This window comes from Trichechus manatus, unplaced genomic scaffold, assembly GCF_000243295.1.
Source record: "Trichechus manatus latirostris isolate Lorelei unplaced genomic scaffold, TriManLat1.0 scaffold00097, whole genome shotgun sequence".
In the NCBI taxonomy this organism is placed as follows: Eukaryota; Metazoa; Chordata; class Mammalia; order Sirenia; family Trichechidae; genus Trichechus; species Trichechus manatus.
Window position 1 is genome coordinate 2,756,225 of NW_004444033.1, and position 16,929 is coordinate 2,773,153.

At 43.2% G+C, this 16,929-nt stretch overlaps 1 protein-coding gene across 1 annotated transcript in view; it reads left to right on the forward strand.

Moving 5' to 3' along the window:
• Nucleotides 1-16,929, forward strand: part of SND1 (staphylococcal nuclease and tudor domain containing 1) — a 503,780-nt gene that overhangs the window by 288,021 nt on the left and 198,830 nt on the right. The window contains exon 13 of the mRNA XM_004382627.2: nt 743-853. Within this exon, the coding sequence (XP_004382684.1) occupies nt 743-853 (111 nt within the window). The remainder of the gene's footprint in view (nt 1-742; nt 854-16,929) is intronic.

Below are 16,929 nucleotides of genomic sequence, written 5' to 3' on the forward strand. Positions count from 1 at the left end.
GATTGCTTTAAGCAGGAATCTAATCTGGGATTCTTCTGTAGTCCCTTTGGAGTATTGCTCCAAAACTGGTCATCGCAGAGCCTATGCTTTTACTTATTTGTTCCCCATCTGGTTCCATGTTTCATACAGAGCTACCTTTCCATCAGAATTGTGCGCCCCCCTCCCCCCTGTCATCCATTCTTTCATGGCTCTTAACCTTCTCCACGCCTCCTCTGGGTAGGAGACCCACTGCCAGGAGTTCTAATGGGAAAAGAAGCGCTTTGAGGGTTATGTTAAACTAATGTTTTTAACATTGCCGAACCAGAACAAGGCATTTTCTAGTCACAGTATAGGCTAGAAAGGAGATTTTGAGAAATTTAGGTCATGCTTTTATGTGTTTAGTTTTTATCTGTGTGCCTGATATTTTAGAGCAGACTTTTCTTGAGGGTAGTGGTTTGTTTATAACATTCTGTAAATAGCCTGGCCTAATGTGGGCTTTTTACAGATTTTCTGCTAGGTTTTATGTATGCATTGATATAGCATCTGACTGTACTAACCAGAAAAATGCTGAGCCAGGGAACTTGGTTATTCAACCTTTTATTTGGCTTTCTAGCTTAGCAACTCATTGGTCTTGAAATCCTTATCTTCTCCCTCCCCCTCTGCCAGAACGGGTTAAGACCTCCAGGTGCTAACTGTTGTTATTTCTGTTGACTGAGCCCCATATGCACCTCTAGTGCTCCCTGACCTATCTTTTCTGTTGCAGAAACATCGCGGAGGCTCTTGTCAGCAAAGGTCTAGCCACGGTGATCAGATACCGGCAGGATGATGACCAGAGATCCTCACACTATGATGAGCTGCTTGCTGCTGAGGCCAGGTGAGATGAGTGATTACTTCAGGGAACACGTGGGGACCCACACCTTCTTTGGTTCTTTCCCCCTAGCCTGCCTGTCCCTGAGCAGAGGGTGTGGGAAAATAATCTGCTGAGAGAGGTTGTATCCTTTTGTTTTTCGAGTTTTCCCCCATGAAAACAGGAGGGGCACATTTTGAACTTGCTGTCTAACCTTGATTAAGTATACTTGGGCCTCCATTTTTTGAAATCTGTAAAAATAGGTATGTGTTAGATATGCTCTTTCTATGTCGATGTTATGAAATGAACTGTGGATGAGAAAGCACTATATGCCAGGTCTTCATTCTCACCATCATTATCATCATTCCCAAGGACTCACAGGGAAGCCTGCTGCTGTGTGCTGCACCATTGCCTCTGTTTCTTACCTCCAGAAGCCTCTGTTGCCCAGCCCCTCCCATTTGCCACCTCTAGACCTTTTGTCGTGTACAAAGGAAATGAAAACATTTATTAGGAAATGAGTTTGATTTCGTACTTCTGACAGCTGGCAGGAGAGCATTTTAGAAGCCCTGTGACATTTTACTTTTGTCCTTCATCCCTGTGGCTGGTTGCCTAAGGACATGCATACTTCTCAGCAGTATTTCTTGCCATTGTCATTCCTCAAGGCTCTTACTGAGGGAGACTTCTGTCACTGGGCCTTGCTGGAGCTGAGTGATTCCCAGAATTCCAGGGAAACAGAGCAAGAGCCAAGCTGCTATTGCTGAACTGACTTGCATAGCCTAGCATACTGCTTAGGCCCAACGAAAATACATTCTCAAAGTGGTTGTTTGCCTCACTCAACGGTTCTTCTGTGGCCTAGGGCCCAGTGAGTTCTAGACATTTAGTAATTACCAGGTTATGCTCTACAGCTAGAGGAGGAATGAGTCAGGGCACATGTTATCTAAACTTAGCTTCAGACTCTGTCATTGAGATCACTTCTCTTGCTCTTTGGCCCAGAAATGTGACATTTACTTCTAACACCGTGTCACATCCTGATGGGTAGAGCATCTATAGAATGTCACACAGAATGGCAGCTGAGAAGTCAGTCTGCAGGCTGCTATGGCTTTTTGGATTCTTTCTTGTGGGCTTTTTCCAATAGGCTCTGTCTAGGACCTATTCTTGAACGTAAAGAGTTCAGTGAAAATACCAGTCACGGGCTGCTCAAGGCTCATTAATGGCCAGTAAAACAGAGATGTGATACATAGTTAGTAATTGGTGTTTCTCATCATCATTCCTCACTTCCTCATTCCTCTCTCCCTGACAGGGGGGCCGCCTATATTATCACTAAGCCAGCTGGGCAGAAAGAACCCATAGTGGGGAATGCTGTTTCCCATCTTATACTATCTGATCAGCCAGCAACTCTAGGAAATGGACACTGTTATTAAACTGTACTTGAGGTGAGATTCAGGGAGTGGGTGCATGGTGGACATGTTCAGTCTGAGCTGACTGTAACTTGAAGAGTGGGTTATGCATTCACAGGGTAGCAGGAGCCCTTAGCAGTACAATGGACGTGTAGTCATATTTTCCAGCCTGAGTTCCCTCTGCCAGTGGTGAATATTTAATTCTGACAGGCAGGTAAGCATGGAGATAATTTGCAAAACAGCTCTGGAAAGTGAGACCAGAATATTTTTATTATGCTGTTAGAAATAGCTATGTTGTGCTATAATGTTTAATGAGTATGCATAGATATTGGAATTTTTTAAGTTTAGTTTTTAAGAAGAAAACAGCTTCTTTAGTCTAGTGCTCATTTTGAGCAGAAGGTATGTCACAAGATGCTCGCCTGCTAACGCGGTGAGCTGCCTAGAGATAATTGTGTGTTTAGCCATTGCTTTCAGGCTGATGGTGGAAAAATCAGCTTCAGGGTCATTGCCCTGTTGCAGGTTGAGTAAAGGAAGAGAAATGAACCACTTCCCCAAACCTGGGATGCATTGCCATAGGCTGCACAGACCGCGGAAAGAATTGGGAGGAATGGCCAACATGAAGTGTCAGTGGGTTTTCCTTGGGAGCAGTATTGTCTGTGAGCCCCGGATGGTGGCCCGGCGCCATCTTCTAGAAGCTAACCCCAGCGCAGTGAAGCAAGAGCCAGAAAGATGCAGAACACCTGCCAGATAGGAATGGTGGTCTCGTAGCCATCAAAAAATATTACCAGTGCAGATTGAACCCTTTTTGGAGAATAATGAAGTTGACCTCTTTTCAAGACCACTTATTTTCTGACGCCCTGCTTCGTTTAGTTTGCCTTAGTTTGAAACTCCCTTGCCTCATGGCCTGCTTCCCCCGCTCCCTTAGCCTTCTGCCGACTTCTGTCACATGACAGCATGTTAGAGCTCTTTTTACATGCTGCTTCTGCCCCTTCTCTGCCTGTCTGTTGGATATTATCTGAGTTTGGGGTTGTTTTCCCCTAGATAGATTAGCTATGTTTTTTCCAGTTGAACTCTGTCTCGTAATTTCATGCCCCTGTCGATGCGGCTTCTCCACCTCCCAGCTTAGTGTCATCTGCAGATCTCATTAGTGAGCTGTTTACTCCTCGCCTGGGCCCTGTATAGAACCCCTAAACAAGACTAGCTTTGGTGTTGACCCCAAGCCTCTCACTGCCTGGGCTGTCACTTAACTGTCTTTTGTTTACCATCTTCCAGACACTTTTTAATCTTCAGTGATTGTGTATCAAACCAAACCAATTTGAATTAGTTTCCCAAGTAAAATTTCTTGAGTTGCTGTATCTAATGCTTTAGCGAAGGTCAGATTAATACCATCTGCTGCGTTCATGTCAGTCGTTCCTCCTGCAACTCTTTAGACAGATAATAGGTGGGTGAAGGTGACAGTGCAAGGCCATTCTCCTTAGACGCCCCCCACCAGGGTGTCGATTCCAACAGATTTCTTTGTCCCTGCCCCCCTGGGTGCACCTGATTGTATGGTTATCACTAGTGGTATCGGCAGTGGTGCACAGGGCTCTTCCATAGACTTTGCTTTCCAGCGCACTGCTTGGCCATTAATCCTTTTAGAGAAACATTGTAAGCTTTGGGGAAAGGGCAGCCTGTTAACTTGTCTGACTTCTCGGGTCAGCGCAGCTGCCTGCCCAGAGGAGTTGATGAGCTTTCTCAGGGCTCTGCAGGCGCTTCTTCCTCTGCAAGGGGGTATGATCTGCCAACCTTTCTCAGCTGCCTCCAGTGGGAACTCAGGGCATGATGTGGTAGGCGCTCATTGGGAGACAAGGTGGGACAGAAAGGGGGAGAAGAATACCAATTTGCAGTTGACCCATTGCTTTCAGGCATGTCCGCCTGCCTGCTGGAAGCGAGCTCGGATCCCTCAGCTGCTCCGTGCAGTTTGCTCACCATTCAGGGTGCCTTCATGCCAATGCCCATCTGCTTTTGAGCAGCCCTTATTATGCCTCTGGTGCAGGGCACATCTACAGCAAGCTGCATCTCTTTTATTTAAAGAATAAATACACCCCAAATTCCCAAAAGGTGGCCTTCCTTTCTAGTTCAGTTGTCTGTCATTGGCTGCTTCATCCCTCATCACCTTGTGTCCTGGCAAGATAAGGTTTTGGCATTTTTGCATGTGCTCTCAGGCCTCACTTCTCTTGGGTGCTCCATTGAAAAGCCCTTGATTTTGTCCCAGGGTTCTGAGAGCTCCAGTATGTGTCCCCTGTATTTTTAGTGAAAACGTCTTAAGTGCAGCTGAGGCATGCTCAGGGGCGGATTAACCCGTGAGCAAGGCGGCACAGACTTAACATTAAGCAAGGCACACGACGGGCTTAATTGTGTTTACTTACTAATCAGTAGTGAACAATTTTCACATGTAGTGGAAAAAAAAACAGGTGAAATTGTGCACTACAGATTAGTAAGTGAGCACAAGTGAGCCCATGTGTACCTTGCGTATTGGGTTATCTGTCCCTTCCCACACTTACTGGTGGTACTCCTGAGTTGGTTCCCGTTTCTAGAGGCATCATATGGACTCCTAAGGGAGTGTGCCACCTCATTTCTTTTCTGCACCATCCTTATTTTTCATCCCCTTGTTGGCTTTCCAAGGTTTCCAATTCTCACTTCACCCTAATATTTCTCTGTTATCTGGCCTGCCTGCCGCATTGCTGGCTTTGGTGAGTATTCTAAACTTAAGGTGAAGAGTATCTCTTACATCCGTCTGAGGTATTTCCAAGATACTGAGTCATTATCAGACCCTTCTTATTTTTTAAGATTTTTATAAAATCTCCCATATGCTCTATCCCAAGTGTTATAACATACCCAACTTAATTTTGGAAAGAAACAATGTGAATCCTTCAGCCTGCCAGGTGTCTTCCACGGGGGCTTTTGTTGTGCGTGTTGTGGACACTGAAGACTAGTGGGTGATGGCTGGAGTCAGATCACAGCCTGGCTGTGTGCCATGTTTGCCTTAGGTGTGTGAAGCGCACCTTAGGTCGCCTTCTGAAGCGACTAATAAAACCAAAGCCAGACTCGTTGCCATCAAGTTGATTCCGACTCATAGCGACCCTAGGCTTACCTAAAAAGGTGATATTTTAACAATTCCTAGAAACTGTTAGAATCTGTGGCTTATTGCAGGAAAACACATTCACAGTGGTGTTAGTTCAGAAATTGGAGCTTTATTCCTTTAAGGCACCTTCTAATTCTAAGATTTTGTGATTTCAAGGTAGGATGTATATATTCAGGAAAGAAATTGATGCCCCAGCTTGACTGTGGGAAAGCAATTGTATTGAACAATCTAGTGTCTGAGCAGATTTAAATGAATATTAGATTCATTCTGGACATACATAATGAGGTTAGGGTTATCTCGGGAGAAGAGAAAAGGGCAGGCTCTCCCTTATCTTTTTGTGTGTATTCTGTTTCTTGCCCAGCACATTGCAGATTCAGAAAACTGTGGTGTTGGCCTCTGTCTTGGAGAGGCAAGCATGAACCTGCCCATATCTCAGCTCTGCCTTGACTCCCTCTCCTCCCACTTCCCCCAAGGACTCTTTTCTCTGACTAAGAAAGCCTTTCAACATCCCCTTTCTTTAAAAAACAAAACTAGCACTCCTGTCTGCTGCCTTCTACATCTCCAATCTCTAAACCCCATAAGCACCAGTCTTCAATTAAAATCCTATCAAATAGCTCTGGCTTTTTTTTTTTTTTTCAGCATGGTTGACAGCACGCTCCTGTTGTAAGCTTCTCTCTGCTGGAACCTCTCAGCACTCTGTACTGGCACTTCCATCACAGACTATGATAAAAAGGCTCTAAGCTTGTTGGTAACTCTTTCTGTCCTATTAGGACCCATATCAGTAGTCAGTGTTAAGAGGGAAACAGTTTTTTTTGTTTTGTTTTCTTTTATGTTTTGTTTTTTTTTTAAACATTACACCAATCCAACAATTTGTACATGTACAATACAGTGACATTGATTCCATTCTTCAAATTGTGCAGCCATTCTCACCCTCCTTCTCCAATTTCTTCCTCCCTTATTGACATAAACTTACTTCCCCCAAGCTTCCTATCTAACCTTTCAAGTTGCTGTTATCAATTCGATCCCATAGAAAAAGTTCCTTGTAGGAGCACAGTGCGCACAGCAGATATTCTTTACTACTTAAGTTAGACTGTTGTTTGGTTTAAAGAAGGCTTCAGGGGATATTTTTAGTTTTCGGTTTCAGGTTTAAAGACTATCTCAGGGTAATAGTTTCAGGGGTTCATCTAGCCTCAACAGCTCCAAAAAGTCTGAATTCCATGAGAGTTAAAATTCTGTTCTACAGTTTTTCCCCTTTTGATCAGGATTCTTCTATAGAATCCTTGATCAAAATGTTCAGTAGTGGCAGCCGGGCACCATCCAGTTCTTCTGGTCTCATGGCAAAGGAGGCAGTTGTTCATGTAGGCAATCAACTCTGCATTCCATTAAGAGGGAAACTTTTAATAAAGAATCTCTGTGGGTGGTTCATTACTGGGGGCCATGGTGGGTTTACCAACTTCCACACACTTAGAGCAGTGACATTTAATTATAGTCTGCAGCTCCACTCAGGTGCTTTCAGTACCACTGGGAAAGAAGTGCTATCGGTCTCCTACTCTTTATTTAGCCAGAGCAGCTCCACTTTTTCCCTGGTTTATAGACGGATTTCTCCATAAAAATTCAGTAGGAAAAAAAAGAAGAAAAAGACTTAATGCTTTTAAGTAAGAACAAACAGTTTTTGATAGGATTCTTCCTATCTGTGTTTTTCAGTTTTGTTGGCATTTATTATATTGATTATAAATGAAATGTGAAGAGTTACTTGCCAGCACTTTCTGTTGCTAAGTGAAAACATACAACTTCAGGACTTTTAAATGGAAGAGTCAGCACCGCTGGTTCTTAACACCATTCAGATTTGTTGACTGTTTTGATAAAGCAGCAAATTTCATTTCCATGTCAATCCAGTGAGAAAATAGGTGTTGAATTTGAGCGTATGGGCCTTGACATTTTAAACCTGATATATCCTTTTGTGTTCTTGTTGTTGTTGGGTACTATTGAGCTGATTCTGACTTACAGTGACCCTGTGTGACAGAACAGAACTGTCCCATAGGGTTTTCTAGACTGTAATCTTTATGACAGCAGATGGCTAGATCTTCGTCCTATGGATCCGCTGGGTGGGTTCAAACCACCAACCTTTCCGTTAGCAGCTGGGTGCTTAACCATTGTGCAGCCAGGGCTCCTTGGATATATCCTACAACAGGGTAAAGATTATATGGGTTAACCAGTTCTACAGGAAAACAAACCATTACTTCTATTGAGAACAGCTGTTCACGGCTGGTTTTCCTGGCGTGTGATGGCTGTGTGCTCAGTTTTTTCTCTTTATTCTCATTTTCTTGAATGTGTCCTGGGTCGCAGACATTGGGGATAATAGTGGTGAACAAAAAGGATAACAAACTCAGCCCTTACAAAGCATGCAATCCAGTAGGAACAGGCACTAAATAATTGTAATAGTATTTCTGGATGTTCCTGTTTTCTTCTCTCCTCTAACCTGTTTTCTTGGCCCCTCCTCCTTTCTCCCTCTGCACTGTTAACACTGCCCGCCTTACCTTTTATTCCAGCTCTCGCTTCTATTGAATTTTCCAATGGGAGCATCTCTCTGAAAGCCACCTCTTCCATCCAGCCTCCGTTCTTATCTTCTCAGTAGTTTAATGGTACAACTTTAAATAAACCAGGGTTTCTCACTTTCACTCTATTGACCTCAACAAGTGAGAATTCTTTGACTATAACAAGAACCTATGGATTACTGTGAAAACAGAGCTTTGAAGTTTTTCTCTTTCCCTTGCCATTTAATCGTAGATGGCTGTTTAACACCAGAGTACTGTTGGGTTTTCAGCTTCAGCATCATGGAGAGACAGGAGTTGGGTGAATGATCGTCTGCCTTCTTCACCCAGCTGCATTATACCATGCCAGTGCAGGCGGAAGCCTGCACAGAGAGAAAGACTGGCCTTTCCCTGACGTAGCTAATGGCTGCCTTTCTTCTTTAACTCTGGAACCGCACCCCCTACTGCATTTTGGGTTCATGTCATGAGGTTGCTAATGGGATTCAGCAGGATTCATTGTGGGGGGTTTCACTGTTAGGGAGTAGGGTAGAGCAGCTATAGCAAGTGGATGTGATAACAGGAAAATGCATTAAAAGAGCTGGTGTGGGGAAGTGGTTTGGCGATACAGCTGAATGTGGGGAAATTTAGCTTTTCCCTTTCTTCAGAAAAGATGATGCACTCAACATCCAAATAGCAGTAATCAATCTGCATTTAAGGCAGCACAAATGGCCACTTCTGGAGAGCTGTATAATGTCTCCATTTCCAAATAGTTTTCTCCTTCAGGATATTAAGAGGATCTGTTCATGCTCTTCATCCTATCCTTCTCTTCCCTCACCCCACCCCCCAGTTCCTCCTGAGATAACTCAAGCTGTGAGACTTATCTTTATGACTGATGTGAGGGAGTCGGAGTAAAGTTTGAATCCATTAGGTTTATCTGCCGTCTTGGGTACAAAGCTGTGGGGGACATGGTGAGATGATAGACTGGTAGTAAGATGTTCTCCTTGTTCAGTCTCTTCTGTAATCATTAGTTCACACTCATGGTTGTGTTCCTTCAGAGAAAACTGTTCTAGACTAATCTTCCTAGATGATTTGGTTCCCTCCATATGTTCAGCTATTGACCATTTGTCCAGAGCAGCTCGTCCATTCTCTCCATCTCACTGTTCTCTTGGCCAAGAGACTTACACCTTTGTACAATCCAAAATATTCAATATATTTGAAGATTATCATGCTGGGGAATGTAATTTCAGTCCAGAATAAATTGTAACAGTAAAGTGATAACACTTGACCTTTGACTTCCTTACATGTCTTATAACCATGCCCTAAACCAGTGGTTCTCAAAGTGTGATTGTTAGACCAGCAACATCATTGTTATTTGGCAGTTTATTAGAAATTAGAATTCTTAAGTTCTCTGCACTCCCTCCCCCACCGGCTGAATCAGAAACCCTGTGGGTTGGTTGCCCGCAGTTGCTTAACAAGTCTTTCAGATGATTCTGATAACGCCCTAAAGTTTAAGAACCACTACCCTAAATAGTTCCTGACCATTGTAAATGGTCAGGACCACCATCACACAATCAGTTTGTGTCCTTTTATGGCAGATGAATACTTGAATCTTTATTATAATTGGAGTACAATCATGGTAATAAGTAATAGAGAAAAGGACGGAATGGACAAGCCTTGGGTTTCTATAGTATGTCTTGGTAGGGTCTTCCCAGCGATCACGGCTATCTTGTTCCCACTGAGCCAGTTGAACAGCTCGTCATTTCCCTTGACTCCCACCTCTTTCCCCTTCCTCAGACTCTGCATTCATGGCTCCTTAATTCGATTCCTCCTGATTAGCCTCTACCAGCTCTTGGCTAATTTAATGTGAAATCATCTTGAGTGCTGCTGTGCTTGCTTGATTTGGCTCATCTGCAATGTCAGTTGGCTGAGTGGGTCAGAGAGCTGAGTCTCTGTTAGGGATAGCCCTATCCTACTTTTGCTCTAATCCTTGCAAATCTCTCAGGAAGACTATAGTCCGAATAATTAATCACTGATACATCAGTGCACAGAAGTTTATTGCTCCTTATGAAGGGGAAATCCACTCCTAGTTTCTTTCATTTGTAGGATTCTTTGCATCTGAATTCCTTGTAAATTCCCTCGTGCATTTCTGTTTTATCTTAAACTGCCTCTGACTCCCCCTCCAGCTTTGGACCCAGAAGTTGAAAAGGATTACTTCCCCTTCCTCTTGATTTTGTGTCACATTCAGAGAGCCAGATCCCGAGGGGGCTGGCAGTGAATCTTTTCCAGTAGGTCCCAGTAAATGCAGCTCACACTGGAAAGCACCTTTTTCCAAACCACGTTTCTTTTCACTCGGTCAAAAGGCACATTAAGATGTTCTATTACTAATTTGTTCATATAACAACAACAAATATTTTATCAAGTGCATTGGAAATAAAAACCAAAAGTGCAAGGTCTAGAAAGGGTTTGGGTGAGCAAGTAAATAATTGCAAATATAATGGCAAGAGTGGAGAGATATATGGGTCGCAGGGATGCATAAGGAAATGAGCCCCTGAATTGAAGGGTTATCCACAAATAAAGTCCACGAGGCAAGGCCATGTTCTGTCTGGTTCACCTTGGGAAAGGAAGATGGAAAACAGAAATACTGCTTCCTTGCCCTATGACCCAGCAGTTCCACGTCTATGAATTTATCCTAAAGAAGTAATTAAAGAGGTACCCAACAGTTTATCTGGAAGTTACTCCTCATGGTGTTATTTATAATAGTGGAAAAAACTGTATTCACCTACATAGCTAGCAATAGTGGGTTGATTAAATTATGGGACATACATCTATATGATGGATTTATTGCGTAGCTGGTAAACATGATGTAAAAAAATCAACGACACAGGGAAGTGTTCGCTTAGCTATTGTTTCTGGGGGGAAAAGAAGGCTACAAAACGTTTTCCACTGTGGTGCAATTTTTTTAACGTGTAACATGGGTATGTGCTCATCAGCACTCAGAAAATATGTTAACAGTGCTTATAACTTGGAATAGAATGATGTATCATTGTTTCTTAAAAATTGTCTTTGGTGGACTTGTTTTGCCTTTCTAATGAGGACATCACAAACTAGAAAACCAGTGTCAGTGAGGCAGTTTTTAGTTACCGTTGCATCTAATCTCACCTTGCTGAGACTTGGTCCTCTCTTGCAGACTTTAGACTGATAATAACATCTTCCTATCCCTACTGTTCCTTTGATCCTAATCTGGGACGGTAGAGTTTGCATGTCTGTGTTTCCCATTGTCTCTAGCATTGGGATGATGCTTCTGTTGTTGTTCTCTGCCATAGAGCCCACAGGGTTTTGTTTTGTTTTTGCTCCTCTCTCTTACCTAGGAGCTCTGGTGGTGCAGTGGTTAAGCATTTGGCTGCTAACCAAAAGGTCAGCAGTTTGAATCCACCAGCTCCTCCTGGGAAACCCTATGGGGAAGTTCTGCTATGTCCAGTAGGGTTGCTGTGAGTCACTATGGTTTTGGTTTTGGCACTTACCTAACTACTGCAGTCCATTGTCACGCCTACCACAATAGCATTCGTCTTCATTTCTTCCTTATATTAGTTTTAGACAAGATGATGGCCTAGAGTTCTTTATTTGCTTTACTGCCTCCTAATACCTGCTGACTCATTAGTCCACCCACCTGCCCTTGACCATAGGACTCAATTTCCTCATTTCCAGTCTCTGTGCTCTCCATCTATTCTGTCTTTCTTATCAGTAATTCTCATTTTCGTTGAAAATGCAGCTGTATAATCTCAGCTGCCTCACCCACCACTCTGCACCTGTGACTGTTTTGTGAGTAGCAGGACCCTGTTGTTTCCTCCAGCTGCCAAGGCACCAGTAGAAATAGCACAGGACTTGTTTAGCGCTGCCATGTTTCACTGATATCTGTATTTGGTTCACACTGAAATAATGCGTTTGTCAGTGTGACCTGAAACACGGTGAAAAGTGCTTTTAGAAGTTCAACAAGTTATTCACTCTTTCTTCTGCTTTTTAAACCTTTTCTGTGGGAGTTATTTTCCTTTCTCCTTAGTCATTTCTCTTTTCTTCTCTAGTAGGAGTTCCTTACAGTCCTGCCACTTGGTTACATTTTATTGTTTCTTGTGGTCAGTTCATATTGTTTGCTTATCTTCTCTAGTTCAAGGAGACTTAATGGAGGATGTTTGATGCTTTATGTTCTTGATGCTCCTCTGCTCAAGGAAGAGGTTAAAGCCTGGGGTCTAGTTAAAGACCCCAGGCTTTAACCTCTTCTGCCCTGTGACATCCCAAATATGAAAACCAGTATACCCGAGACCCGGAGTATATATTATGAGCCTGTGAGTCCAGGAGAGCCAGCAAGCCTGAGTCTCTTGCCTGGCAGTCATTTTGGCTTTATTCGTGTCTCCAATTTGAAATATGTTCAGTGTTTTGTATTAGATTATCAGTACTCAGGCATTTGTTCAGCTTTACTAGGCACACAGTAATTGAACTAGATGACCCTGAGTTTACATAATTATGTGAATATAGCTCTGTGTTAAATACCATAACAAATGTTAAGGACAGAACCCTAACCCTCAAAGGGCCTGTAGTCTAGCTATACAAATAAAGATTAACACATGATGCAATTTGAAAATAATACATTGCCGTTTATAATTCCACGCTGAACTAAGTGGCACACATACAGTATTGCTTGGTGTATGTCTACAGAGAGCAAAACTCTTTTCATTCTATAGTGCAGACCTGAAAGAACAGAGGATCAAGGGGAGAGCAGAAGCCCAGGGGACACACATAATGAACAACTTTAATGTTGGGGGTGGGGCTGGAGAAAATGTGGGCCTAATTGATTAGAGGGAATAATGAGGAAATTATATGAAGACATAACTGAGGCCACTTTGTGGAGGTCCATGAACACCAAGCATAAGAATTTCAGCTTGATGCAACAGGCTGGCGGTCTTTGGGGTATAAGTAGGGGACCGAATGATGAAACCAATTTTTATGGAGAGGTCATGTGGTCATGGTGTGCCCTGTTGAATCAGAGTGATGTGCAGTATCAAAAGGGATTGAATGAATTTAGTTAAAATATTCCTGAAGTCATCTTGGAATAAATAGTGAGGGCCTGGACCAGGGTGCTTACAAAAGGGCTAAGTGAGCGCAATTAGGAAGGAAACAAGTTTTGGGGGTAGGGGAGAAAGCAGAAGCCAAAGTCAAGGAAATTCTGGTCTCTGGTTACCAGGAATACATTGTTAAAGGGAAGTTAGGAATGAGGAGATGTATTCAGGGGCTCCTTGCTCTGTGGCCTCCTCCCTGGCCCCATCATTTCCCCATCCACCTCTCTGTTGTATGCCATTTCTGCTTCCCATCATTTTATTTTCTTTAGATCCCTTTTATATATGACAGTAGTGCTTCTTGTGAGAATCTGATGAAAGATCCCACTCCCAGGAAAATTCACATGTGTAATTCTATTGCCATTTCAAGGTAGTTCATAGATACTCCCAGCATTCCACCTGAAGCTCACCGAGGACCCCGGCTGAAGAATTCCTTATGTGACGCCTATCTTATGATTGTGGCGAGGTTGGATCCAACTGTCAGTCTTTTTTCTTTTGGCTTTCTTTGTAAACTCACAAAAATATTTCTAGAGTATAACAATCTACCCCCCCTGAATGGGGATTAAGATTGTGGCGAGTTTGTGGGCCCAGGATGGACTATTGTTGTATGTCAGTGGTACTAAGGCTTCTGGCTTGGAGAAGGTTCATCATTTGGTTGTTTTTTTCAGGCTGTTATAGGATCCAGCTTTCCTTATTCTCACTTGTTTCCTCTGGCTATCAGTTATCCAGCTCTTTACTTAAATAACTTTAGAAGTCTTAGTCTTCTGTTGTTGTTAGGTGCCGTTGAGTTGATTTTGACCCATAGCGACCTCATGTGACAGAGTAGAACTGCCCCATAGGTTTGTTTGCTTCTAATTTTTTTAATTTATTTTTTGTTGTTTTTGTTGTTTTTGAGAATATACACAGCAATACCCATAGAGTTTTCTTGGCTGTAGTCTTTATGGGAGCAGATCACCAGGCCTTTCTCCCACAGAGCCACTGGGTGGGTTTGAACCACCAGCCTTTCATTGAGCAGCCAAATACTTAACCATTGCGCTACCTGGGCTCTGTCTTGGAACTGTTAAAATGCCTTCAGAGCTCTTTATTTTGTTCCATTGTCTAATTTATGAAATTCAGAAATTCAGATTAGATTATTAGGAAATTAATTTTTTTCTGGGAAGTTTGAAATTCTGTTTTTTGAAGATATTTATATCACTGCTGCATTTCCTGCCTTCCTCCTTTTTATGTCCTGTTCTCTTGCAAGGCAGTCACTGGCCAGCCCTGGGGTGGCTTGTCTGTGGCTTACTCAGTATCCTGATATTCTTCCGGAGGTAGGGACCATAGAACCTGAGAGCAAACTCTATTCCTATGCCCAAAGAGTTGAAGAATGTGTTCAGATTCTTCCAGTCCTGTTGTGTTGAAGCAGTGGGCTGATTTTGCTTTAACAAAGTTCTCATCTGCCTTTGCAAAATTATAGATTTTCTCTTCTAGTGAGAAGGCAGTGGCAGCTCATACGTGAGAATTTCAGACTTTGCCGTTTAACAGCAGTGTGTTTTCAGCGACCTGGATGGGGTTCCTCTCCCACACTGTAGCACCCTACAGCGACCTAGAGAGCTGAGTTTCCATCGCTCTTCTGGCTTGTTACCTCTTTGTATGTACGTGGTCATGGACTGGCTTTTCCTGACTAGTGGTGATTGGTTCCATTATGGACCTGCTGGTCTTTGCCGTCTTTGTGCTGCTGCTTCTTGGAAAAGACAGCTTCTGAGAGGAGCAGGCTGTGTTCTGCCCCGCTGCTTCCTTTCTCCTGGCCAGCCGGAGCACTCGCCTGCCTTTGTGAGGAAGCTGCTATTAAGCAGACGCAGCAGGACAAGTTTAGAAGTCAGGAGTTTTCATTCCTTGCCTAATGAAAAGGGCCACAGAGCTGTGGTTGCGGCCTGCAGAGAGAGGCAGTGTGGGGAGGGAAGTTTAGTGTTCCCTCTAGGAGCAGGTGGCAGTGGCAGTAAGCGTGGCTACCTGACTAGACTCCCATACCTCAAAGACTGAGCCCCACCAACATAGCTCAGATAAGCCGGGTTATGTAAGATGTGGGGGAAAGCCCCACTGAGAAGTGACAACAAGGCAGCTAACTGTTTGCAGCAGACCCTGGCTCTCCACATTTTTGTTTTCCATCTATATAGCTCTTAGGCAGCCATGTCATACTTTTTCATAGTTCTGGAACAAAGAAGGTGTGTATTCCCTTCTGCAAAGAACTGTGGGAAGCCACCACTCGGTTTTTGCTCCTTACCTCTTTGAGATACATGTATAAACTTCTGTGTTAGGGCACTTTCCCCAGGTGCTGTTCTGGGGAGAAGCTCTTGCTGTAGCATTAGCTTTCTGGCAGGCTGAGAGAGCCTTTCTGGTGATGGCTCACCGTGAGCCATTTCCTCAGCAGTGTGGGAACACGAACCCGAGCAAGCTCGGCACAGCAAAAGAGGCTCACGCTGAAGTAAACCGTTTAGCTCATTTCTAGCCATCCTCGCCTTTTGTAGCCTGGGTCTGGTAGACCACTTAGACCTTAGAGTGTTTCCTAGGTGGGCAGTATTTAAACTGAATGATTAACTACCTATTATTAACTTGCAATTTTCCTTCTATTTTGTTAAGAGGTAACAAAATAAGAACTATTTCTCAGTTTATATATGATATTATAATGCTACTCTCTAGCAGCCTCTTGAATGTGCCTGAAATTGATCTAATTTAACAACCATATCTTAGATATGAAAAAAATAAAGTCTTTGAAGGGTTTTCTAAAATTAATGCCTGAATGCAAATAAGTATCCAGTAATACCCTTTTTAGGAAGAAGGCAGAGCATAAACGAATAAATTTTGTTTTGTTTTTATGTAAAGACTTAATTTTAAAGAATTCTGTTTTGTGTTTTAATGTCATGTGGACACTATTAGCTACATTTTCAGTTTGGGGTGTAGTATTTTTCCCTTTGGTAGCATATTTAGTTCTTGGCTGAGTCCTAGATTTCTGCTTATGGCAAAGAGCTACTTAGGGTCATTAAAAGAAAGCAGAATTTGAGTTTACCACCTTACTGCCCTTGCGTTGAGAGCCTGTGATTTCTAACTTTCCATCAAGTGAGGCCCTGTTCTTTTTCCCTCACAGCATATGAGATGTTCGCAGCCCGAGGAAAGGCCATGAGTTCAGCAGTGCTGTAACATGAACCTGTCTGTGCACAGGGCAGATCCATTTGTTTTGGTTGGTCTTGTTGTTAGAGGAGGATAAGGCTGTAGGCAGTTTGTGCCCCAGAGGACCTGCAGAGAGCTTCGTAGGCCTTGCCTTGGAGGAGGGTGAGTTACAGTCGGATGGGAGTAAGCTGCCTTGCCTCACAGAGGCTTCCTTCTTAAGGCTCTTCCCTACAGTTTAGGGTAGCAAAACAGGAGAGCCTGTCAATGGCAGAGAGGTTGTAGAAATAGGACACAGGTAATAGGTAAGCAGGGTTTTGGGAGATGAGAGAGTTGGATTATTTGTTGGCTTTTAGCCATTAAGCCAGATGCCATTGAGTCAGTTCCGACTTGTGGTGACCCCACGTGTGTCAGAGTAGAACTGTGCTCTATAGGGTTTTCAAGGGCTGACATTTCAGAAGTAGATCTCCAGGCCTTTTTTCTGAGGAGCTTCTGTGTGGACTCGAACCTCCAACCTTTCAGTTAACAGCCAATCATATTAACCATTTACCACCCAGGGACTCCTTCTAGCCATTGGTTTTCCATAAAAACCATCTCTACTGTTAGTTTAGAAATCCAAGGGACCGAGGGCAAACTTTGAGAATCAGCCCAAGTCAATGATTGTTAACAAGATCCCTGAGTGATAAATCACTAGATTATATTATAATAGGAAACATTCTGACCCAGATGCAGTTTCTAAAGCTGAATCCCTTGATTCAATTTAAGGCGGAACCATGGGATTCAAGGAACTTGAAAATCC